This window comes from Papio anubis, chromosome 16 (assembly GCF_008728515.1).
Source record: "Papio anubis isolate 15944 chromosome 16, Panubis1.0, whole genome shotgun sequence".
NCBI lineage: Eukaryota > Metazoa > Chordata > Mammalia > Primates > Cercopithecidae > Papio > Papio anubis.
In genome coordinates, this window is record NC_044991.1 from 26732762 (window position 1) to 26758671 (window position 25910).

The 25910-nt window shown below is 48.1% G+C and overlaps 1 protein-coding gene across 1 annotated transcript in view; it reads left to right on the top strand.

Annotated features, from left to right (window-relative positions):
- The window catches only part of LOC110740627 (translation initiation factor IF-2-like), a 41160-nt gene that overhangs the window by 6593 nt on the left and 8657 nt on the right, over positions 1-25910 (top strand). The window contains exons 2-3 of the mRNA XM_031656015.1: positions 14783-14901; positions 14984-15457. Coding sequence (XP_031511875.1) covers positions 14783-14901; positions 14984-15457 — 593 coding nt within the window. The remainder of the gene's footprint in view (positions 1-14782; positions 14902-14983; positions 15458-25910) is intronic.

Sequence of the window (25910 nt, forward strand, 5' to 3'; positions counted from 1 at the left end):
GAGCAGCGTTTGCCAGCAGAGACTCCTCTGCCTGGGTTTACAGTCTGCAGTGCATCACAGTTCAGGTCTGGCCTTATTATTCTATCTCTACACTTAAAAACAACATAACCTCTGGGTGATGTAATTCTTTTCCAAGGCATTAATTCTTATCTCCATGCGTATAAGCCCAAGGTTTTATCTTCATTCAGAATTACATAGATGTAGAATTGCTTTGTTGATTTTCTGGCTTGGTTGTTTGATAGACATTACATATTAAAAACAATCCAACCCCCAAATCTTGATCTTCTTCTTCCTCTATTTGACTGTGACCCAGACTCGCTGTCAATAAATCACACCAGTGTTTTTTTTTTAAATTCCTTTAGAGACAGGGTCTCCCGCTATCACCCAGGCTGGAGTACAGTGGCACAATCATAGCTCACTGCAGCTTCAACCTCCTGGGCTCAAGCAATCCTCCCACCTTGGCCTCCCCAAGTGCTGGGATTACAGGCATGAGCCATTGCCCTGGCCTGTACCCATGTATGTTAATTTGTGTATTAGTCTAGGACTCTGGGAGAGTTTCCTCATCCTGTATGTCCCTATGTCCTAAACAACCTGTGACCCAGTCCTGTTCATTCCTCCTCTAATATGGATCTCCAAATGTTCCTCTTTATTTCCACACCCACCCCCAGCCCTTAACCTCTTGGCCCTTGAAAGGCCTCTGAGGAGTTGTTTTTAGGTTTTGGCTTTGAGGAACGAGCCTGCTGAGGTCATTCACGTCCAGGATTTTGTGTGAACATAAGCATTGTCACGTGAGGTCCTCCCGGCATCCTTGAGCTGGACAACTCCCTAGAAAGACTCAAAGAACTTCATGAAGCCCATCTCCCTGAAGGACACCACCTGGTCCAGGGCCCCACCATAGATCAGGTCATCAGCATAAACTGCCCACAGCCCCAGCTACGAAAACACACTCTTATCGGGCGAATATTTCAATGGTTTCTGGGCTTCCTCCCCGGAGCCAGGCAAGGCCAGATATTCTCTTGGGAATCAGCAGGTTCTAAGCATCCCAGACCAACTGTATTAATTCTCTGCCACACTCTACATGTTCATTTCTCTGGGGCAAATACCCAGGGATTGAGTTGCCAGGTTGTTCCGTAGTTGCATGTTTTGTTGGTGGTGGTGGGGTTTGCTTTATTGGGAGGGGGAATTGCCACACTCTTTTCCCGGGTGGCTGTACCATGTTACATTTACCCAGTGACGTGTGAGTCACCCACTTTCTCCCCATCCTCACCAGCTTTTGGTGCTGTTTCTACATTGTGTTTAAGGCATGCTGATGGGTGTGTCATGCTGTCTCACCATGATCTTAATGTGTATTAGTCTGCTTGGGCTGCCGTAACAAAATACCACAGGCTGGGCGACTTCAACACCTTAAACTGTTTTCTCACCATTCTACAGGTTGCAAGTCCCAGACCAAGGTGTGGCAGCATCAGTTCCTGGCAAGAGCCCTTCCTGGCTTATAGATGGCCCCTGTCACTATGTCCTCATGTGGGCTTTCCTTGGTGTGTGCAGGTGGAAAGAATGGGAGCCAACTCCCTGGGGTCTCTTCTAATAAGGACACAAATCCTGTCTTATCAGGACCCCAACATATGACCTCATTCAGCCTTATTATTTCTTACTCCAAATTCAGCCATACAGGGGGTTAGGACTTCGACAGATGAACCTGGGGGATATATACATTCAGTTCATAACAAAGATGGCGACCATCTTTTCATGTGCTTACTTGACATCTGTATATACTCTTGGTGAAATGCCTATTAGTGTCCTTTGTCTATTTTGTATTTGGATTTTCAAAAAATGCTGTTGCATTTTGAGAGTTCTTGGTACATTCTAGATATTAGCACTTGGTTGGACCTGAAATTTGCAAATCCAAGCAGCTCTCATCTTATTATGCTTTGCTTTATTGTACTTTGCTGTATTGTACAATCTGTTTTTCACAAATTGAAGGCCGTGGCAATCCTGTATCAAGGAAACCTTCTGGCGCCATCGTCCCGCCAGCATGTGATCACTCTGGGTCTCTGTCACATTTTGGTAACTCTCACAACATTTCAAACTTCTTAATTACTATGATATGTATTATGATCATCTGTGATCAGTGATCTTTAACATCACTATTGTCATTGTTCTGGGGCACCACGAACTGCACTCCTATAAGACCGTGAACTAATATTGTGTGTGCTCTGAATGCTCCACCAACCAGCTGTTCCCTCAGGTCTCTCTCTCTCCTCGGGCCTCCCTATTCTCTGACACACAATATTGAAACCAGGCCAATCAATAACCCTACAGTGGCCTCTTGAGTGTTCAAGTGAAAGGAAGAGATGTGCATCCCTCACTTCAAATCCAAAACTAGAAATAATTAAGCTTAGCCAGGAAGGCATGTTGAAAGCTGAGAGAGGCCAAAATCTAGGCCTTTGCACTAAATAGCTAGCCAAGTCGTGAATGTAAAGGAAAAGTTCTCGAAGGAAATTAAGTCCTACTCCAGTGAACACACAAATGGTAACAAAGTGAAACAGCTTATTTCTGATATGGGAAAAGGTTTTGTTTTAGTGGTCTGGTTAGAAGATAAAACCAGCCACAACATTCCCTTAAGACAAAGCCTAATCCAGAACAAAGCATTAACTGTCTTCAATTCTATGAAGGCTGAGAGAGGCGAGGAAGCTGCAGAACTGTTTGAAGCTGCCAGAGGAGGTTGGCTTATGAGATGAAGGAAGGAAGTCATCTCCGTAACATAAAAATACAAGATGAAGCAGCAAGTGCTAATGTAGAAGCTGCAGTAAATTACCCAAAAGATCTAGCTGAGTTCACTGATGAAGTGGTGACACTGAACAACAGATTTTCAATGCAGACAAAACAGCCTTCTATTGGAAGAAGATGCAATCTAGGACTTTCCTAGCTAGAGAAGGAAAGTCAATGCCTGGCTTCAAAGCTTCAAAGGACAGGCTGATTCTCTTGTTAGGGGTCAATGCAGCTGCTGACTTTAAATGGAAGCCAATTCTTATCCACCATTCCCAAAATTCTAGGGCCCTTAAGAATTGTGCCAGATCCACTCTGCCCATGCTCTATAAATAATCAACAAAGCCTGGATGACAGCACATCTGTTTACAGCATGGTTTACTGTAAGCCCACTCTGAGACCCACTGCTCAGAAAAAAGGATACCTTTCAAAAGATTACTGATCACTGACAATGCACCTGGTCACCCAAGAGCTCTCCTGGAGATGTACAAGGAGATGAGCGTTTTTCCATGCCTGCTAAGACAACATCCATTCGGCAGCCCATGGATCAAAGACTTTCAAACCTTGTTATTTAAAAAATATACTTCATAATGCTGTAGCTACAATACATGGTGATTCCTCTGATGGATCTGGTCAAAGTAAAATGAAAACCTTCTCAAAAGGATTCACCATTCTAGATGCCATTAAGAACACCTGTAATCAAATAGGATGAGGTCAAACTAGCCACATTAACAGGAATTGGAAGAAGTGGATTCCAACCCTCATGGATGACTTTGAGGGGTTTGGGACTTAGTGGAGAAAGTCACTGCAGATGTGGGGGAGATAACAAGAGAACGAGAATTAGAAGTGGAGCCTGGAGATGGTATTGAATTGCTGTGATTTCATGATCAAACTTGAACAGATGAGGAGTTATTTCTTAAGGATGAGCAAAGAAAGTGGTTTCCTGAGATAGAATCTACTTCTGGGGAAGATGCTGCGAACATTGTTGAAATGACAACAAAGGATTTAGAACAGTGCATAAACTTAGTTAATAAAGCCGCGCCAGGATCTGAGAGTACTGACTTCAATTTTGAAAGGAGTTCTACAGCATTACAAAGCTACAGATCAATCTTTTGTGAAAGAGAGTCAAGCAATGTGGCAAACTTCATTGTTGTCTTATTTTAAGAAATTGCCACAGCACCCCCTTCCCCCACAATCCTTCAGCAACCGCCATCCTCATCAGTCAGCGGCCAATCAGCTTCATGGCGTGATTCCACCAGCAAAAAGATCAAAAAGATTATGTAGGGGTCTCTAAAGGCTCAGATAATCCTTAGCATTTTTTAGCAAAGTTTTATTTTTTATTTTTTGTATCACAATTCATTAAGCAAACCAATATTCTTTTTTCTTTTTTTGAGACAGGGTCTTGTGCTGTCACTCAAGCTGGAGAGCAGTGGCACAAACATGGTTCACTGCAGCATCGACGTCTCAGGCTCAAGCAATCCTCCCATCTTATATTCCCCAGTAGCTGGGACTACAGACATGAACCACCACACCCGGCTAATTTTATTTTGTTTGTGGAGACAGGGTTTTGCCACACTGCCAAGGCGAGTCTCGAACTCCTGAGCTCAAGAGATCCACCTGCCCTGGCCTCCCTAAGTGCTGGGATTATAGGCGTGAGCCACCACACCCTGCAAGAGAGTATTTTTAAATTAAGGAATGTGCATGGTTTTTAGACATAATGCTATTGCATACTTAATAGATTACACCATAGTGTAAACATAACGTGTATATGCACTGGGAAACGAAAACATTGGGTAATGGAGTTTATTTCCCTATTTGCTTTGATTGTGGGAGCCTGGAACTGAACCCGCAATATCTCCCAGGAATGCCTGTCTTCTCTCCTGGTCTGTACTTTTTCATTTCATCCTCTTAAGCCAGTGTTTCCCGGAGCCTGGGTTTTAAATGTTGGTGAATTCTGATGTGTCCATACATAGATGGGTCATGCTTTTGGTGTCAAGTCTCAAATCTCTACCAGTTCTAGGGCTCCATTTTTTCTCTTAGAATTTCTCCCCTAAAGTTTTATAGTTTTATGTTTAACATGTGAGTGACCCATTTTCAGTTACTGCTTGTATGAGCGAGGTGAACTGTATTTCAAGGAAGAGTTCATCCTCAACATTTACCTTATTTTTTAAAACCCACAAATTCATGGTATTTCATTGTCTGGATGTACTGGGACTTATTTAACTAGGCCCCTCTCAATGCCTCTGGTTTCTTCTCAATGCCTCTGGTTTCTTCTTCATTTTTTTGTGATTATAGTAAGTAATGCAAAATTGATTTTGTTGTTTTTTGTGTGTGTTTTTATGGAGATGGGGTCTCAGTATGTTGCCCAGGCTGATCTAAAACTCCTGGCCTCAAGCAATCCTTCTGCCTCCTCCTAAAGCACTAGGGTTACAGGCGGGAGCCACCACGCTGGCCTGAGAACGATGTTCTCATCACAAATATATTTGCACAAATGCGCCCCCATACCCATTTGTTGTCATTCGACTCAGTCATGCAGTACGCAAAGATAAATTCTGTTTGAACTTTATGTGGTCAGGTTATTTACTTGATGGCTTCTGGGCTTTGTTTTAGGATTTAGAAAGACCTGCATTCTTCAGAGTGGTGGAATTAAATGGAATTAAAAGTGTCACATTCATGTTTCTGCGACTCTTTTCATGGTCTGTTTTCCGGATCTACCACTGCTCGAGCCCTGGAGCCACTGGTGCCGCCAAGGAGGTCCTGGCAGGGCGCCCCGGACTCCGCACCTCTGGGAAAGGTCCCCACCCCTCTGGAGCTTGGGCCGTGCCGGTGTGGACCGGGAGTCGGTGTGGACCGGGAGTCGTGCAGGGAGTTGGTCCCCTTCCTGGCAGCCATCCCTGGCGGCGAACGGAGGTCACAGGGACTGCATGTAAGAATGTCCCAAGTCCCCCTTCTCCTGCTGGGTCGCACTGTGCCTGGTGATGGCCGCCGGGAACTCCAAGGCTGATGCCCCCTATGGGTGCTGGACACCTTCCGTCGCCCCGGGCCGAGAACGCCACCGGAGGTGGATCTTTCTCATAGCTGGGACCACAGGCATAGCCACTGCGCCAGCTTCTGCACCCATTTCTTATGCAGTCCTCTGACCCTGTGAGGTGGTCAGGGAGGATGGCCCGGGCCTCCTGGTCCCGGTTAGCCCAGCAGGGCACTGCTGGGCTGGCTGCTGTCCATGGCAGGAGGGTGAAAGATGCAAGGTGGCAGAGGGGTGGCCATAGGCAGGAAGGGGAGGGCCGGTGGGCAGGGACTGGTCTGTGTAGCCTGGCTGGTTGCGCTCCACCGGCTCCAGCCGCAGCGTGGAGCACCTGGGCCCAGGTTCCTCCCCAGTGTAGGCAGCCTCGCCAAGGCCTCTAGACGTGCCCTCCCCGCTGAATGCACAAGGTCTCCTCTGCTCTCCCAAGCAAAGTGGGGTCAGGCCAGGATAGGAGGTGGATGGAAGAGCACTTGGAACCACTGGGCCCTGTAGGCTTCTTCCTGCCCTTGATAGCCAGACCCTCTCTCTCCTCTTGCAGTAGGACCCGGCCCAGCGCTCTCCAAATGCAGCCAGGCCCTCCGCCCCAGCCCAGCACTGTCCCTCCCACTCCCCCGGACTGTGTACAAACACACTGGCACACAGCAGCGTCAGCCTCTTCAGCCAGCTGACCCAGGGCAGACCCGTGCACAGCACTGACCCACACCTCACTGCTCCCTGACACCGTCCCAGACCACACCCTCCCCCGACCCAGTCACTCACTCGGTGAGCACAGATGGCCAGCTTTGCCCCAGGTCCTGCTCAAAATGCTTAGGGATCCATCAGAGAACAAAACAAATAGGGTTTCTGACTTCATGAAGCTTCCATTTTTGTGGAAGGAGATAGACAATAAAAGCTGTATTTATTAAACACATAATACAGCACTGACTCCATGGCAGGTGTTATGCTATGAATTTTATAAATATAAATTCACTTGATCCTCACAAAACTTCTGAGTTAGGTATTGTTCATACAAATGAGGAAACCAAGGCCAAAGGGGTTAAATAATCCACCCAAAGCCACATGAGTAGCAAGTGGTGAAGCCACAACTCAACCCCAAGCAGCCTGTCTCCAGAGCCCGGGCCCTGCCACCTCTCAGTAAGCATGAGCGAGCAACACAGCATGCTAGAGGGTCAGTGCTCCGGAAAAATGGAGAGTAAAGCAGAGTACAGGGAATCCGGAGCACTGAGGGAAGGAGACACACTGACATTTTACACTGGGAGGCATGAGGATTCCCGGAGGAGGTAACATCTGAGCAAAGGCATGAAGGGTTGAGGGAGTTCGCATGCAATATTGCAGGAAAGAGTGTTTCAGGGAGGGGGAGCCTGTCCCACAGCCCTGAGGCAGGGCATGCCTGGAGCATGGGAGGAAGGTCCAGTGAGGGAGGGAACAGCCCCTGCCTTTTGCGCAGCAGAATGCCCGTGCGTGCTGCGTGCCTGATTCCCTGCCTCCCTGGTGCCCATGTTGCTCTTTTAGTATTCACCATGACTTCCAAAGTGAACCGTGAACTCTGAGAACAGAGCCCGTGACCTCTACTCCCTCTGCTTGTGCCTGGTACTTTCAAGCTGATGTTTGCTGGATCTGTCTGCCTTGCCTTGTGGATTCCACAAAACTACAAGATCCAGGAGGATGAGCAGGTCCTCCCAGGGAAGCTTCTGACACCTCTGTCACTGGTCCTCCTACATTAGTGGTGAGCAGTAGCCTCTGCCTGGGGCAGGGAAGCAGCAGTAAGTAAACGGCACTTGTATTCTGTATTTTCAAAGCATGCCTGCCCAACTCTATATTCAAACTTTATTCCCAGTAGGCCCCTTTAAACTGGTAGGCGGCCAATTCCACCCTACTTGACAAATGGCAAAACCATCAGGTAAGTCACCTGAGCTCACTGCGCAGCAGCAGAATCGAGGCTTTCTCATCTAGGCTGGGAGATCAGGGTCTGCAGAGGCCACTCGCATGTTCACCCTCCTTTAGGACCCACCCGCCTTCTCTCAGGCCCAGCCCCAGGCCCTGGGGAATGAAGTCACTGAGGACTCAAGACTCTTGAATTTCAGACATGCTGGGACACAAGAATCACTTTTTTTTTTTTGGACGGAGTCTCGCTCTGTCGTCCAGGCTGGAGTGCAGTGGCGCGATCTCGGCTCACTGCAACCTCTGCCTCCCAGGTTCAAACAATTCTCTGCCTCAGCTTCCCGAGTAGCTGGGGTTACAGGCACCTGCCACTGCACCTGGCTAATTTTTGTATTTTTAGTACAGACGGGGTTTCACCATCTTGGCAAGGCTGGTCTTGAACTCCTGATCTCGTGACCCACCCCCCCCTCAGCCTCCCAAAGTGTTGGGATTACAGGCATGAGCCACCATGCCCGGCCTCAAGAATGACTCTTAAGAGGTGAGTAATGACCTGGCCAGGTGCAGTGGCTCATGCCTGTACTGTTCGGTCATTACTTACCTTTTTTTTTTTTTTTTTGAGACAGAGTCTCACTCTGTTACCCAGGCTGGCGTGCAGTGGCACCATCTCGGCTCACTGCAACCTCCGCCTCCCGGGTTCAAGCGATTCTCTTGCCTTAGCCTCCCCAGTAGCTGGGACTACAGGCGTGTGCCACTACGCCTGGCTAATTTTTGTGTTTTTAGTAGAGACGGGGTTTCACCATCTTGGCCAGATGGTGTAATCCATCTAAGTAGGCTTAAGGCAAAGACTGAGCATTTAGTTAAGTCACAGAGAATTTAGCTAAACGCAGTGAGTCACCCACTTCACACAGAGAAAAACGCATCCCTCTACTCCTGTCTCATCACACGCAGAATGCCCAGGTGCTGCTCTCCCACCCATCCCTGTCCCCTCCCAGCCCGACAATTCTCAGCCACAGCAAGGAGCTTTGGTGGTGGAGGAGGGAGGAATATGCTAGAACCTTTGTAAACTGACTTTCTATGGGCTGCGGACAGTCCATGCTAAAGGGTAGCTGCCATACCCCTGGGGGCTGCAGGTGCCAGGAGTGAGCACTCTCCATCTTTCCCCTGACCAAGCTGCTCCTCCTCTCTTCCCAAGCTTCCAACACTGGCACTGGCCTCCCGGGACCCATGCCACCTCCAGACTTCAACTGGCAACCAAAAGGAGACAGGGGGCTCGGTGCAGAGGGGTGCCCATAATCCCAGCACTTTGAGAGGCTAAGGCAGGAGGATTGCTTGAGCCCAGTAGCTCAAAACCAAACTGGGCAACACAGAGAGAGTTTGTCTCTATGCAAAATTTAAAAATTAAGTCGGGTGTGGTGGTGTGGGCCTGTAGTCCCAGCTACTCAGGTGGCTGAGGTTAGGGAGATGGCCTGGGACCGGGAGGTCAAGGCTGCAGTGAGCCGAGATCATACTACTCCAGCTGGGGCCACACAGCAAGACACTGTCTCCAAAAAGAAAAAGAAAAAGAAAAAGAAAGAAACATGGACAGGAGAGAGGAGAAGGCTGCGACTAAGGTTTCATTTTGCCTTTACACAGGAAAAGTCACTGTACAGATACAACACTATCTGCTGAAGAATTCAGTCTGGTTAACTCTGGCAGATACACAATTCAACAGATACCTGCAGATGTGCCTAATGCAGGAAGACTCCTCTGTTAGATTCCCTCATACATAACACATGCACTCTGAGCCGGGCGCTAAAGGGACCTGGCCTAACAGAACACGAAAAAGATATTGTTGTCCTTGCCAAGGTACTCACTACTTAGCAGAAGCTCTTGCCCTTCCACTTCACCTTTCATCAAGGTATAAACCAACAGACTCACTTCTTCTCTCTTCTTTAATCTGATTTCTGTCTTCCCTTTCTTTTTTCTTTTAAGAGACAGGGTCTCACTCTCACCCAGGCTGGAATGCAGTGGCATGATTATAGCTCACAGCAGCCTCGAACTCCTGGCCTCAAGTGATCCTCCCACCTCAGCTGTCTGAGCAGCTGGGACTATAGGTGTACACCACCATGCCTGGCTAATTTTTAAAATTTTTGTAGAGACAGGGTCTTACTATGTTGCCCAGGCTGGTCTCAAACTCCTGGTCTCAAGCAATACTCCTACCTTAGCCTCTTAAAGTGCTGGGATTACAGATGTGAGCCATTGCACCCAGCCTTTTTTTTTTTTGAGACGGAGTCCTGCTCTGTCATCTAGGTTGGAGTGCAGTGTTGCAATCTCAGCTCACTGAAAGCTCCGCCTCCCAGGTTCACACCATTCTCCTGCCTCAGCCTCCCAAGTAGCTGTGACTACAGGCGCCTGCCACCACGCCCAGCTAATTTTTTTTTGTATTACCGTGTTAGCCAGGATGGTCTCGATCTCCTGACTTCGTGATCCACCTGTCTCGGCCTCCCAAAGTGCTGGGATTACAGGCGTGAGCCACCGCGCCCAGCCGCCTTTTCTTTCTTTTAATTTTTTCTTTTTTTTTTTGAGACAGTAAGGTCTTGCTCTGTTACCAAGGCTGGAATGCAGTGGTGTGATCTCTGCTCACTGCAGCCTTGGCCTCCCAGGCTCAAATGATCCACCTACCTCATCTTCCTGAGTAGCTGGGACTACAGGTGTGCAACACCCACACCCGGCTCATTTTTGTAGTTTTTCATAGAGACAGGGTTTCACTATATTGGCCAGGCTGGTCTGAACTCCTGACCTCAGGTGATCTGCCCACCTCGGCCTCTCAAAGTACTGGGATTACAGGTGTGAGCCACCACATCTGGCCTCCTTTTTAAAACTGTGGCAATCATCTCTCCTCTGTTGAACTTGCCAATGAGACAAAGTCAATGGGGCCAGGCATGGTGGCTCACACCTGTAATCCCAGTACTCTGAGAGGCTGAGGTGGGCAAACTGTTTGAGCCCAGGAGCTCGAGACCAGCCTGGGCAGTATGGCAAAACTCCATCTCTACAAAAAAATGTAAAAAATTAGCCAGGCTTGGTGGTGCACGCCTGTAGTCTCAGTTACTCAGGCGGTCAAGGTTGCAGTGAACCATGATCTCGCCACTGCACTCCAGCCTAGGCGGCAGAGTGAGATGCTGTCTCAATTAAAAAAAAAAAAAAAGTAATCAACTGCAGGGTTTGGGGTGACAGTTTCCTGGTCATTCCTTCCAGTTTCGTGGTGTCTTTAGAGCTAGAGATGGCTAAAGGCCACCCTCAAGAAAACAAGTCACGTACAACTGAGGCCCACGGAGGCAGAATGCTGCTCTCTCCATCAGAGCAACCCAAGCACTTGAGTGTCTGACACCACCCATCACCCCCCAGCTCCATGGGATTAGAGCTGAATTCTGAAGAGTGGGACCAAAGATGACACAGTGCGTGGCTGGAGAGAAGGGGAACTCCAGAGTTTAGCTAAATTTCTGAACCACATGCCCACCATGCCCACAAGGTACTGCATTAAAGTACACTGGAAGCTAAAGGCCAAAAAGGAATCAGATTTTCAACTCTGCCACCTGAAGTAGAAACTGAGAGCCTTATTTACTGCACAGATTTTAGCACAAGTGCCATGCCTCCAGTTTCACAATTCCACCAGCAGCTTAAGCAAAATGGCCTGGAAACTAAATGACCTCTGGGTCACAGTATCGCTAATTTCCTCTGTCCATAAACCACTTTGATTCTCTTTGATTCTCTCTGTCCCTAATCTCCTATCTAGCGTCTTTTTTTTTTTTTTTTGAGACAGAGTCTTGCTGTGTCACCCAGGCTGGAATACAGTGGTGTGATCTCAGCTCACTGCAACCTCGGCATCTGAGCTCAAGGCAATCCTCCCACCTCAGCCTCCAGAGTAGCTGGACCACAGTGCACACCACCATGCCCAGCTAATTTTTCATACTTTGTAAAGATGGGTTTAGCCTATGTTGCCCAGGCTGCTCTCTCAAACTACTGGGCTCCAAGCAATCTGCCCACCTCAACCTCCCAAAGTGTTGGGATTACAGGCATGAGCCACTCGCCCGGCCCATCTGGTCTTATTAAACACTTCATTCTGCAAATACAGATGTTTTCTCAGTTCTGATTATTTTTCTGATAGCCCTCCAGCTGGCTGAGCCAGATGCTACAGCAAAGGAAAAGACCAGGGTGTGAAAACTGTACTGCAATAGAAAATAAAGCCCGGTCCAATCCCCACCACCCATCAGACCTGGGGTGGTGGCAGCAGCAGGCGTCGGGGCTCTCAGGCTTGCCCATTAGTCATCCCTAAGGCCCGTTAGCGCACAGGTTAGGAGGAGCACACACTCTGGAATCAGAAAGCCTGGGATTGAGCCCAGCCCTGCTTTCAGTCATGGCTTTGTCACTCACTATCACTCCATTGACCTAGGACCTCACAAAACCTTGTCATCTGTAAAACTGGGGATAAAAAGTTCTACCTTGAATGCTGCTGTGAGGAATAAATGAGGTAATGTCTATGCAGCACCTAGCACAGATTCCTACAGATAAACAATAAATGTTAACTATCATCCACTATCTAGTCATCAGAAAACCACAATGATCTGGTACCTTTAAGTCTTTCCGCTGCTTAAAAAAAAGAAAGTAAAAAGAAAAAGATGTGTGGATTTTTTTCCCCTAAAGGTATCAGTGAAGTGAAACTTAAGGAAAACCAGGGCCGGGCGCGGGGGTTCATACCTGTAATTTCAGCACTTTGGAAGGTCGAGGTGGGCGGATCACCTAAGGTCAGGAGTTCAAGACCAGCCTGACCAACATGGTGAAACCCTGTCTCTACTAAAAATACAAAAAATTAACCGGGTGTTGTGATGGGTGCCTGTAGTCCCAGCTACTTGGGAGGCTGAGGCAGGAGAATCACTTGAACCCAGGAGGCAGAGGTTGCAGTGAGCCAAGATTGCGCCACTGCACTCTAGCCTGGGTGCAACAGAGCAAGACTCCATCTCAAAAAAAAAAAAAAATAAAAATCCAATTCAAATCCCAATTCAGGGACCAACTCACTTGCAACTTAAAGCAAATCATGTCACCTCCATTTCTTTGCCTATAAAACGGGAATAAGAGACCCTATTAAACTTTGATGACCTCAGAGATGAGAAAGAATCAATGAGATAACAGGTCATGAAAAAGCTTTCACTTCCTCAAATAAAAAGCAACAAGTAGTAAATTCAAAGCATAATTATCATTAAAATGCTGGGCCCCATAATATTATGGAATATAAATAAGCCAATGATGACTCTTACTTTTTCTGGAACATTAGGTTTGATGGCCTTTTCGTCTGTTCACATGGAACCTGCTACAAGCCGGAGGAAGCAAATGGCTGCTTCTAGCAGATCCCAGTTCAGAGGCACGGCCCAGCAAAGCTAGCACTCTGCCAATGGTCAGGCTTCAACCATCCTGAGCCACTTCTCAGATGCCAGTGCCAGGAGAAATTAGGTAATTCATCTGGTTCCAGTTGGACATGTGAAACCAACGACAACCAAAATCCTCACCTGCAGGACTACTTGACAGATGCAGGAAAGGGTCCACTTTGCCCCTCTGCTCTTCTGTACTGAATGGTGCACCACTCTTCCAGGGCATGTGCCGTCCTTGCCATCCTTCCTTTAAAGTGCAATGCATGATCCAGGAGGAAGAGCTCAATTTTTCCCTATTTTTACTTCTAGGTCCAAGACGTGAGTTTCATTTTCAATCTGCCACGGAAATGTCTGGAGAGCTGGAAGTTTGAGTTGGAGGAGGAATGGGGCGATCTCATCTCCCTAATTTAAAAACGGAGCATGCAACCAAAACTGCAACCAATTTCATCATCCCCAGGTCTCTCAAACCCAACGAAGAGTGGGAAAATGTACTTTTATGTTTATTGAACATCTGCTATGTGCCAAGTACTGTGCTAAGTTCTTCACACACATTATTTCCAAAGCCCATTTTCTCTTCCATGCCTAGTAACACCATGGAATAACCACTACGGAACAGGATCATCCCATGTGGGGGGATGGGGGAAAGAATCACAATATGTAGTCAAGTTTAAGATGTTTCAAACGTTAACATTATGAACACGAATAAACAACCGTGACTGAGGAACCAGGTCTAAGTTCTGAAACATCCTTTACAGGAGGAACACACAAACCATGTCTTTCCTATAATTAAGAAATTAACTCACGCTACTGAATACACTATAAAAAAGATTTAAAACTTTTAAAACCTGCAGCGCAAGAAAAACTCACTATGGGCCTCGAACAATCTGGGGTCGGATTTCTGACCTGAGAAGTACATCTAGCAATCAAAAATGGAATGAACGTCATCCCCTGAGAGGCCCTAGCGATGTGCTCACGGGAGAAGGCAACCACAGTGAACTGGCCTGTGTGCAGCCAGGGAACCACAAGGCGGAGCTTTCCTGCAAGCTGCAGCGACTGTAGGAAGATGTCTTTCTCAACTTAGAACCTAGTTCATCCTCATCCCTGCGGTACAACGACTGTCTATGGAGCAAAGTGTCAGATGGGACCAAATACATATTGGGGGCCTGATATTCAAAAGTCATCCTCTCCATGCACATCCCACTAAAAAGAAGCTTGGGGAAGGGGGGGAAGCTGTCCGCCTGTCCACAGCTGACCTTTATTCCTCTGCATCAACCCATTTCACATAAATCACAATTAACCTCTGCACTAAACACCATTAAAATAACACAAATGTGGCTTCAACTCTTGGACATACTTTCTCTGCATTCAGAGTCAGGAAAGTAAGCCAAGCTACGGGGCTGGTCCCCGCCCCTTAACGGGATGCGGCACAGAGGCCTTGCCTGAGGGGCCTGCCAGACCCCTTCTTCCCCGCAAATCACTGAGCACGTGGAGTGGCGGTTAACCTGTGCCCCATGCCAGGCGGAGGCTGTCGCTGCCTCTGGCTTTCTGCCAGGCCAGGCAAGCCTGGCTCCGTGTAGGGCTCCTCAAGGTGGTTTCTAAGCTGGGAATTTCCAATGTGCCCGGGAGACCCCCAAGAGCGCGGTCCCCTCAGAAGGCAGCTAGCGAATGGAAAGGCGCGCCAGGGTCCTCTAGGCCACCTACCTGCCAGGGTCGCAGAAGCCCACCCTCGGCGCGCGCCAGGCCGGGGCAGCGGGACAGGGTGGCCCCGGGAGCCGAGCCGCGAAGACAGGACCCGGCGGAGCCTTGGCCCGGAGCCCGCGGACCCCGGTAAAGACAAACACCTCCCCCGCCCCAAAAACCCCCCGCCCGGCGCCGGGCTAAGCCCCCTCCCTCCGCCTCCCGCCTGAAGCCGGCAGCCTCCCCGCGCTTCCCCGCACCCGCCGCCCCAGAACTCGGGAGCCGCCGGCGCACCTGGCCACGCATCCTCCGGTGGGAGATGACCACAGTGGGACACCGGGGCTTCCTCGCGGCCCGCCCGCGCGTGCGTCCTCGCGGCCCGTCCGCGGGTGCAGGGCTATAAGTGCCGCTGGAAGGAGGCGCACGCGCCGCGGCGGTTCCTGGCCTTGGCGCTCCCAGGGCGGGAGGCTCTGCGCGCGTCCGCTCTTGGGGCCACCCGTTCCAGAGCCACTCGCCGGGGCCAACCCGGGGCTCGAGACCCGGAGCTCGGGCGCGAGCAGGATGCGGCTCCCCGGGGGGCGGTTGGCGTGGGTAGGAGTCCCGAAGCCCCGACCTTACCTCTGCTTCATGCTGCAATGTCCCTCAGCGCTGGCGTCCCAGTGGCCGGTCCGTGCTGCCCTGTCCCACAGGCCCGGCGTCAGTGGAGGTAAGCAGCAGCTGGAGCAGCGGCACAGCCACGGGAGGGGCGGGCACACTGAAGGGCGGGCGTTGCGGCCCTCGGGCGGCACCACAGGGCCCCAGCCTCCGGGGCGAGAGATCTCAGTGCACCTCGGAAACTGGCAGGCCGCGCCCGTCCTCAGGGACCCCATGGCTACCTGCACGCTCAGCCTTGCCAGAATCTCATGGGATATGTGCAAAAGGCAAAGAAATAAGCTGTCGCCACCCCCTTCGTCCTCTCCGTCTCCCGGCAGGATCCATATGGTACATTCCCCAAAGCCCAACCTGCGAGAAGCCACACGAAGCGGCCAATGGAAAAACCCGGTGGGCGTATCAAAGCCTGTCTGCAGAGAGAAGGGAGGATGTATTTAAACGGGACTCGTTGGCCAGGCGTGGTGGTTCACGCCTGTAATCTCAACACTTTGGGGGAGCGGAGGTGGGCGGATCACTGGAGGTCAAGAGTTCAAGACCAGCCTGGCCAACATGGCGAAACCCCGTCTTTACTGAAAATACCAAAATTAGCCGGGCGTGGTTGCCTGGGCCTGTGTCCCAGCTACTCAGGAGGCTGAGTCAGGAGAATCACTTGAACCCGGGAAGCAAAGGTTACAGTGAGCACTCCAGCCTGGGCGACAGAGCCAGACTCCGTCTCAAGAAATAAAAAAATAATAATAAAGGAGACTTGTTTGCTGCTCTTAGCTGCCGCAAAATAAAACTAGGATTTTCATTCTGACGCTATCCAGATGGGAAGCAAAGAGATTAGGGGGAATTTCAAATTTTTAGAGGAGGGAGCTAAAAGAAAATATAGAGCAGAGGCCAGAGGCAGTGGCTCACGCCTGTAATCCCAGCACTTTGGGAGGCCGAGGCGGGTGGATCACAAGGTCAGGAGTTCGAGGTCAGCCCGATCAACATGGTGAAACCCCGTCTCTACTAAAAATACAAAAATTAGCCAGGTATGGTGGCACATGCCTATAATCTCAGCTACTCAGGAGACTGAGACAGGAGAATCGCTTGACCCCGGGAGGCAGAGGTTGCAGTGAACCAAAATCACACCATTGCACTTCAGCCTGTATGACAGAGTGAGACTCCATCTCAAAAAAAGAAAGACAAAGAAAATATACAGTGAATTGAACCAAATATATCTGTATGACCTTGAGCAGGTAAGTCCAGCCCTCAGCCTCAGTTTCGTCATGTGGTCCAATGAGGATACTGGACTGCCCTTGGTGTCTGATGGCCTTCACACACTTGGTGTGGGATCCTGTCATCCCTTGCACAGGGATAGCAATACCTGCAAATATTCTTCAATTTTGGGCATGATACACCATCTTAAAGAACTTTAGTTGAAAGTAGATAGACTCTCTGACACCTACTTTCAGCGACAGTATCAACCCCACCTTTGGTAGAGGCAAATCCAGTCTGCTTTCCGGGTCCCTCATCTCTTAGAGAAGAATATTCTTCTTATGTGTGGAGCCCCCCACCTCCAGGTATTTAATAATTTCTACTCCAAGAGGCACCCCTTTCTCTTCCTTCTCTCTCCCTCCTCATAACCAGACAAAGCTTCGATTAATAATTCATTCACCCAATGAGCTGTCCACAATTCCTGCCTTGAACAACAAACCCCCCTACTCACCCCTCCCAAGAGCTGCTAAAGTGCTCGTCCCTAACTCAGTCTGTGACACACCATTCAACCACACATGGCCAGTTGTGCTTTCATCCACACTACAAGCCAAATTTCAGACTTTCAACCCTTCCTTGGGGCCTGCTCTGTTTTAGAGTTTTACACCAGCCTGTTAGGCTTACATTTTGGCTACGAAGCTTCAGCTCCACCTTCTTTATTTCAGAATTTTTCAACCTCCCAACAGCTGATCACCCTACCCCCACTCAACCAGCTTCCAAATCGTGTAGGGTGTCTGGGATACCTGTTCTAATAACTCCAGATAACTCATCTTCCAACTATAATCCAAAGAGCTCCAGAAAGTGCATCCCTCCATGAAGACTTCCAGACTGATTGCCAGAAGCTGCTAGCTTACAGAGCTCCCATTTCTACTCTGTGCCCTGCCATAACCCAACTGTCCATGCTCTCTGCCCCAGTATACAATTCTTTTTTTTTTAAACAGAGTTTTGCTCTTGTTGCCCCCACCGTAACTCCACAACGCAATACTGTCTTGAGTTTCTTAAGAATCTACTGCATGCCAGATGAAAGATAGTCTCATATATTTACTTATTTATTTTTATTTTTTATTTATTATTTTTTTTGAGACAGAGTCACACTCTGTCACCCAGGCTGGAGTGCAGTGGCACAATCTTGGCTCACTGCAACCTCTGCCTCTTGAGTTCAAGCAATTCTCGTGCCTCAGCCTCCCGAGTAGCTGAGATTATAGTCTCGTGCCACCACGCCTGGCTAATTTTTATATTTTTAATAGAGATGGGGTTTCACTATGTTGACCAGGCTGGTCTCAAACTCCTGACCTCAAGTGATCCACCCACCTTGGCCTCCTAAAGTGCTGGGATTACAGGTGTGAGCCACCGGGCCAGGCCTCATACATTTCTATTATGTTTACATTTATTTCTATACCTATAATATAATTTCAGTCTCAAAACAGTCATGTGAGGAGAGTTGGTAGAAGTCTATTCACAGATGAGGAAGGAAACTACGGCTCAGAGAGCATGACCCTTTGGCTAAGGTAGCAAGGCTGGTAAGTAACTGAGCCTGGCTTTCCACGCTGCATTCTTTCCACTGCAATTTCTGCTCCCTGAGTGAACACAACCTTTTTACATGTAACAACCAGAGAAGGAGGAAACAAATACAAAATAGCAAAACCGAAGCCTCGGGGTTTAGGGAGTGTAGTTCAAGGAGTGCTTACAAGGGGCCAGAAAACAAGTCAAAGAAGACTTCTGTGAAGGATGAGAATCACTATGGACTTCTTTATATTGGTTTGTTGTTTATATTCTGTCCATGAGACTATGTCTTGGACATATCTGGCAAATTCAGTAGCAAAAGGCCACAAAACTGCCTGGTAGCACTGGAGTGCTGGTGGCTAGAATTAGCCCCATGTCAATGAAGAAGGGACTTCTGCGTGCGATGTTGCTGCAGACCAGTTTGGAAAAGTTCTCAGCTGGCTGTTTAGCAAACTATCCTGCTCCATCGGCAGTTTTAACACTCCCCTGCAAATACAGACTGGGCTCATTATTTCTTCTTTTTCAACTGTTGATATCCTCACAGGGTTGGAGAGCCTAAGCAAAATTGTGTGGGAGCAGCAAACTTTTAATATTAAGCAGCCTGAACAAGGTAATTGTGAGGCCAATACTTCTGAGTTGTTCTTTGCCAGGTCCAGCCATAGTCAATCAAGTTAATTCTCACTCCCATAGCGCGCTCTTTTCTCATCCCCAGAGAGCTCTAAAATGTCAAGTGGATCCCATCCACGGCTAAATGGAGGTGCTCATGTTGGAAATCCCCGTCCCCCCCCCCCCAGTAAGAGAAGGAGCACTAGGTTGAGAAACGGCCCTGGGTTGGGGAGATGGGCAGTGTCCTGGGGAGGTGGCAAGTGCCCAGAAATAACTGGACACATAGCAACAATAGGGAGAATCATCTAATTCAATCCACAGTGGAGCTGGTAGAAGATTTGTGGGGTATCCTGTCTTATTTTCAATTTAAAAAATACTTTCTGGGCTGGGCACAGTGGCTCAGGCCTGTAATCCCAGCACTTTGGGAGGCTGAGGTGGGCGGATCACCTGAGGTCAGGACCAACAAGGTAAAACTCTGTCTCTACCAAAAAATATAAAAGTTAACCGGGTACAGTGGCACACACCTGTAACACCAGCTACTCAGGAGGCTGAGGCAGGAGAATCGCTTGAGGCAGAGGTTGCAGTGAGCGGAGATTGCACCATTGCAGTCCAGCCTGGGTGATCGAGTGTGAGACTCTGTCTCAAAAAAAAAAAAAAAGCATGGTCGGCCAGGTGTGGTGGCTTATGCCTGTAATCCCAGCACTTTGGGAGGCCAAGGCGGGCAGATCATCTGAGGTCAGGAGTTCAAGACCAGCTTGACCAACATGGCGAAACCCCCTCTCTACTACAAATACAAAAATTAGCCAGGCACGGTGGTGGGTGTCTGTAATCCCAACTACTCGAGAGGCCAAGGCAGGAGAATGGCTTGAACCTAGCAGGCAGAGGTTGCAGTGAGCTGAGATTGCACCATTGCACTCCAGCCTGGGTGACAGAGCAAGACTCTACCTAAAAAAAAAAAAAAAAAAAAATGCAAAAGTTAGCCTGGTGTGGTGGCACGCACCTATAATCCCAGCCACTTGGGAGGCTGAGGCAGGAGAATTGCTTGAACCTGGGAGGCAAAGGTTGTAGCGAGCAGAGATCACACCACTGCACTCCAGCCTGAGCAACAGAGCGAGGCCCCATCTCAAAAAAATGTGACCGTGTGTAGTGGCTCATGCCTGTAATCCCAGCACTTTGGGAGACTAAGGCAGGTGAATCACTTGAGGTCAGGAGTTTGAGACCAGCCTGGCCAACATGGTGAAACCCCGTGTCTACTAAAGATACAAAATTAGCCTGACATGGTGGCAGTCCGCCTGTAATCCCAGCTACTCAGGGGGCTGAGGCAAGAGAATTCACTTTAACCCAGGAGGCGGAGGTTGCAGTGAGCAGAGGTCTCGTTATTGTACTCCAGCCTAGGCAAAAAGAGCAGAAATCCATCTCAAACAAACAAACAAAAAAGCATGGTGCAATAGGAGCTCAGTCCATCCCTTCCAAGCATTCCAAATAACACACCCGTGACTGCCACCAGTTCAGTTTATCATGACCCCCAAGGGTATTCAGCTTTAAGCAATCTCCAGGGAAATCCCAAGCCATGTGTAGCCTAACGGCTCCCAGGATGCCTGGACTGGCTCAAAAGCCCATCCCATCTATCTGTTGGATAAGAGAGTCAAGAAGGAAGAACAGAGTGGTTTAGAACCAATGTGATTCCTGGGCTGCATTCACAGTCATGTGGACCTACTAAGAAGACATGAAGGCTCAATGTTCCCTGCCCTTGTTTATACTGGGGCTGGTTTGGAGACCAACCCAGTGTTCTGGAAAAGCTAAGAGGAGATCCATGGTTTGCAGGATGTACAGAGCTGAAGACATCATCCCTAGGTTCTAGGAGGTTTATTTCTAGGCTAATATCTCAAGTGCAGAAATTATATGTCTTTTAATTTTTAACTAATTCCAGACTGATTTGCATGTTTCACCTGCCAGGAAGTGAGAAATTAAGATTGGGTGTGGTGGCTCCACCCGTGGTCCCCGCTTTGGGAGAGACAAGGTGGGAGGATCACTTGGGCTGAGGAGTTTGAGGCTGCAGTGAGCACCTACACTCCAGCCTAGGCGTGACACAGCCGAGCTGTCTCTACAGGAAAATAAAATACAACTTGACACACAGTTGCAAATCTACTTCTGCATCGGTTTCTGCGTACGGTATTAAAAATGCGAATTTGGTTTCCCTGATTGGCATGTGTATGTTCAGAAATTCTTTGTAGCGAAAACAGACAAAACCAAGATGGGAGTATGCAGAAGAAATCTCTAGTTACCAAGGCACTGCAAAATAATGTCTACAATTGCACATCACAGTCATCACCAAAACAGGGATTCTAGAGTCCTTCTGTAACTCACAGGAGGACTCCTTCCCTAAGCCAATTCGGGCTGGATTCTTGAAAGTCTCTGGGAAACACAGCAAATTTTATAAACAGGGTTTTTCTGGACTTATATTCTCATATGCACTACATCTAAGAAAAACTTATAAAAATATATATGTTACATATATAAATATATATTAAAACACACACACACATTCTGTAGGACTTGATTCTTTGGACACAGACCTTAGGGCTCTGTGCTCTGCACTAGACAGGAGTAAATGCTATACCTCTGCGGAACTAAAACAAGTAAACTTGCCTTTGTGATTGGTTCCTTTTGCAGTGAGGAGGGGAGGTCTTTCTAATCCTGCCTTCCTCCACTGCTCAGACACGTTGCTGTTAAAGATAAAAACAGTAGGCTAGGCATAGTGGCTCATGCCTGTAATCCCAGAATTTTGGGAGGCTGAGGCAGGAGGATCAGTTGAAGCCAGGAGTTCGAGACCAGCCTGGGCAACAAAGCAAGACCCTGTCTCTATAAAAAACACAAAACTTAGCTGGGCCTGGTGGTGCACGCCTGTAGTCCCAGATACTCAGGAGGCTGAGGCAGGAGGATCGCCTGAGCCCAGGAGGTGGAGTCTGTAGTGAGCTATGATGATGCCACTGCACTCTAGTCTGGGTAACAGAGTGGGACCCTGTCTTTAAAAATAAAAATAAAAAATAAAATGAAAACATTGGCTTCAAAATTACATGTGGTCGAGTTCAGCCCAATAAGATTCTATCTGAATATGACTTCTTTTACACAGCTCTGTTTTCAATTGCAAAAGTTAAAAGACTACAGAAGGAAAGGACTGAGGGAAGGGAAGGGAGGGGAGGGAGGGGAGGGAGAGAAGCGGGGAGAAAGCATACTATACTTCTCATTTAGGAAGTGGAATAGTGGTAGAAGATACCCTCATAAAGCCTCAGAATGGAGCTAATGAGCTTGAAACCGCCAGCATACACATCGGCATTTTCAGATTTCAGAGAAGACACAGCTGAGGGGAGGAGCCTCTTGTAGGGAAGGGAAAGATGTCAAGCCTGCCTTTGTCCTGTTCACAGGACAGACTCCAAATCCTTCTCTTTGCTCCCATTTGAGATCATGTGAACTTCGGTTTGATTTAAGTGTCTAATTCTTTTTCTTTCATTCATCCCTTGGTGTCTGTGACGGGCAAGGCACTTGTGTGGTTGCTGAGAGCTGTACCAAGGACAATTAGACATAGCGTCTGACCTTAAGGAGCTAACAATAGTGCAGGGAAAGTGAGACTTGGAGAGAGAGAGTCTTTGTCAGGTGGAAAGTGCTGTCTCAGACTGAGAAGGCTTCTATCTAAGAGAGCAGGGAACGTTCCATGGAGGAGCGGGTATTTGAGAGGTCGCTCAAAAGAATGGTAGGATTTCATGGGGACATGAAAAAGGTATTCTGAGAGGTGAGCTTCCTTTTTTCTTATCGTAGTTCCCACTGGCAGAAAAGGAGCAGAGTTCCTTCCACCTGGAGCCAGGGTTTTTCAGTCAAAGCAGCTCTCTGCCGGGAGGTGGAGGCTTGGAGGGTTAGAAAGAAGGAGAATTGAGATGGATAAATACTAACATGTTCACAGCCAGGTGAATAGAGGGATGGGTGGGTAGCTGGGTGTGTTGAAATTATCTTCTTTTTGCTTATTTGTACTTTTTCATTTGGGAAGAGAATGGAGCACGGAACATACTCTAATATGGGGAAAAAATAAACACAATTTTAAAACAGCAGCCCCCCTCCCCCGGCAACCAAAAGAAAAAAACAAGCAGGAAGAAAAGAAAAGCGATTGAGAAGAACATGCGTATCTCTTTGAGACTGAATGTCTCCTCTGTGCTCTGGCAGCCTCAGCGATCACAGGCCTGCACTGCTGCTTTTGGCCCTGCTTGGAAACCCCCATGTGAGCACCAGCAATTGCAGCTCGGCCTCCAGGGAGTGTATCACAGCACAATCATTGATTTTCATAATCAATGCTGTCACTGACAAGTAGGCAGAGAGATAAATGCTCTAAAATCGTCTAGGCCCCTTGGGCCAGATATTCCTAGCCTTATCAAGAAGAGAAGTTGGCCGGGCACAGTGGCTCATGCCTGTAATCCAGTACTTTGGGAGGCTGAGGCAGGTGGGTCACCTGAGGTCAGGAGTTCAAGACCAGCCTGACCAACATGATGAAAACCCATCTCTACTAAAAAATACAAAATTAACTGTGCATGGTGGCACGTGCCTGTAGTCCCAGCTACTCAGGAGGCTGAGGTAAGAGAATCGTTTGAACCAAGGAGGTGGAGGTTGCAGTGAGCCGAGATCACGCCATTGCACTCCAGCCTGGGCAACAAGAGTGAAACTCCATCTAAAAAAGAAGAAGGAGGAGGAGGAGAAGGAGAAGGAGAAGAGGAGGAAGAGGAAGAGGAAGAAAACTTATAGCAGGGTGTGGTGGTTCACACCTGTAATCTCCAGCATTTTGGGAGGCCGAGGCGGGCAGATCACCTGAGGTCAGGAGATCGAAGACCATCCTGGGCTAACATGGTGAAACCCCATCTCTACTAAATATACAAAAAAAAATTAGCCGGGCGATGGTGGCGGGTGCCTGTAGTCCCAGCTACTTAGGAGGCTGAGGCAGGAGAAAGGCGTGGACCTAATTCGGTGATTTTTTTGAGCTTGGAGCTATGCAGATGATGCCGAGATCAGTGCCACTGCACTCCATGCCTGGGTGACACAGCGAGACTCCGTCTCAAAAAATTAATAATAATAAAATAAAATAATTGCTTTAAAAAATTCATAAAAAGAACTTACAGCAGGGTCTGGATGGCTCACACCTGGTAATCCTAGCACTGTTGCAAAGGTCAGAGGTGAGTCGATCACCTGAGGTCTACTGGAGCTTCAAGACCAGCCTGGGCAACATGGGTGAGGAACCCCGTCTCTACTAAACTTTTGGAGGGGTAAGGGAGGGCCAGGCAGAGCTGAGACCAAGGCGATGGCAGTGGGCAGGGGGCAGGGGGCCTGAAGTTCTGTCATCTAATTGGGCTTCTTCACCAGTGCATCGCCCCTAAGTGCTGTATTGATTCCCTCAGCTCCCAGGGCTGCCAGATAGGACTGGGGTGGCCAGAGCCTCCCAGCCAGTCTCCTCCTGCAGGAGCACCTTCTCAGTTTACCTCAGATAATTGCTGCTCAAATACCATCTTCTGTGTGTATCATAACATGACATGCCTATGAAGAACACTGAGCTAGGATTTCTAGATGCACTGTTACATGGTGATTTACTGGTCCAGAACTGCTGCCTTGCAGGAGGTCATGTGAAACCACCACCAGCAAAGCCAAGCATTTAGGGGAGCCACTCCCTTGTGCCAGGTCCTGGACTGGGACATCTGACTGCATCAGCTCCACGATGGACAACTGTGGCTTTAGCCTGCCCAGTATTCAGACCCCCTTGCTCGGTAACAGTGCCTACATCTTAGCTTCTATTGTGAAAACTACCTTTCCCCCACTGCATGCAGGCCTGGTGGGCATAGGGATGGAGGCACCTTGCTCTCCATCCATGAGGAATGCTGAAGCCACTGAGCTGTTGAGGATGGATGGAGGTGATGCGAAGGAAAGCACATAGCCTAGGGTATGTAATCCCAGCACTTTGGGAGGCCGAGGCGGGCAGATCACCTGAGATTGGGAGTTCAAGACCAACCTGACCAACATGGAGAAACCCTGTCTCTACTAAAAATACAAAATTAGCTGAGTGTGGTGGTACATGCCTGTAATCCCAGCTACTTGGGAGGCTGAGGCAGGAGAATTGCTTGAACCCAGGAGACAGAGGTTGTGGTGAGCCGAGATCGTGCCATTGCAGTCCAGCCTGGGCGAAAAGAACAAAACTCCATCTCAAAAAAAAAAAAAAAAAAAAAAAAAAAAAAGGGGAGTTAAGAAAAAAGATTTGAACACTTCTTTTTATCCCTGATTTATTAATTTTTTTGAACTTGGAATAGGAACACTATTGCCAACAAAGGTAATTAGAGAATATAGATGTTAAATCTGTTCTCTAAATGAATTATTGCTTATTTTAACATTACATATTAATTAATTACAGAAAATTTGGAAATTAAGAGACATATGAAGAGAAAAAGGTAAAAATAATTTGTAATCCCTCTGAGAGTTACCCATTAATGACATTTTTGGTATATTTCCTCTCTGTTCTTTCCCTCTCCGCCACCAGTATGTGTGAGTAGTTTATATTTATGTTTTATAAAGCTGGGTTCATACAATATGATTTCAGGGCTGGTGTGATGGCTCATGCCTGTAATTCCAGCACTTTGGGAGGCTGAGGCAGGAGTATTGCTTGGGCCTAGGAGTTCCAGACCAGCCTAGGCAATGTAGTGAGACCCCATCTCTACAAAAAGTAAAAAATTAAAAAATTAGGTGGGTATGGTGGCACTTGCCTGTAGTCCCAGCTAGTTGGGAGACTGAGACCAGACGATCACTTGAACAGGAGACGGAGGCTACAGTGAGCCTAGATTGTGCCACTGCACTCCAGCCTGGGTGACAGAGCAAGACCCTGTCTCAAAAAACCCAAAAATGATTTATCTATAATTTCTTTTTTTATTCATTAAAATGTTTTAGTTTTCCCTATCTTGATTAAACAGTCTAAAATGGTTTTAATGTCACCGTAGTATTCCATTTTATAAATTTGTCAAAATTTATTTAACCCTTATTGTTACATTTCCATTTTTTGAAATAGTGTTGCAGCTGTTGACTTGAATGGAGGTGACAACCAAAATATCCCCTTGACAGATTCCGGCATACCCCACACCTCA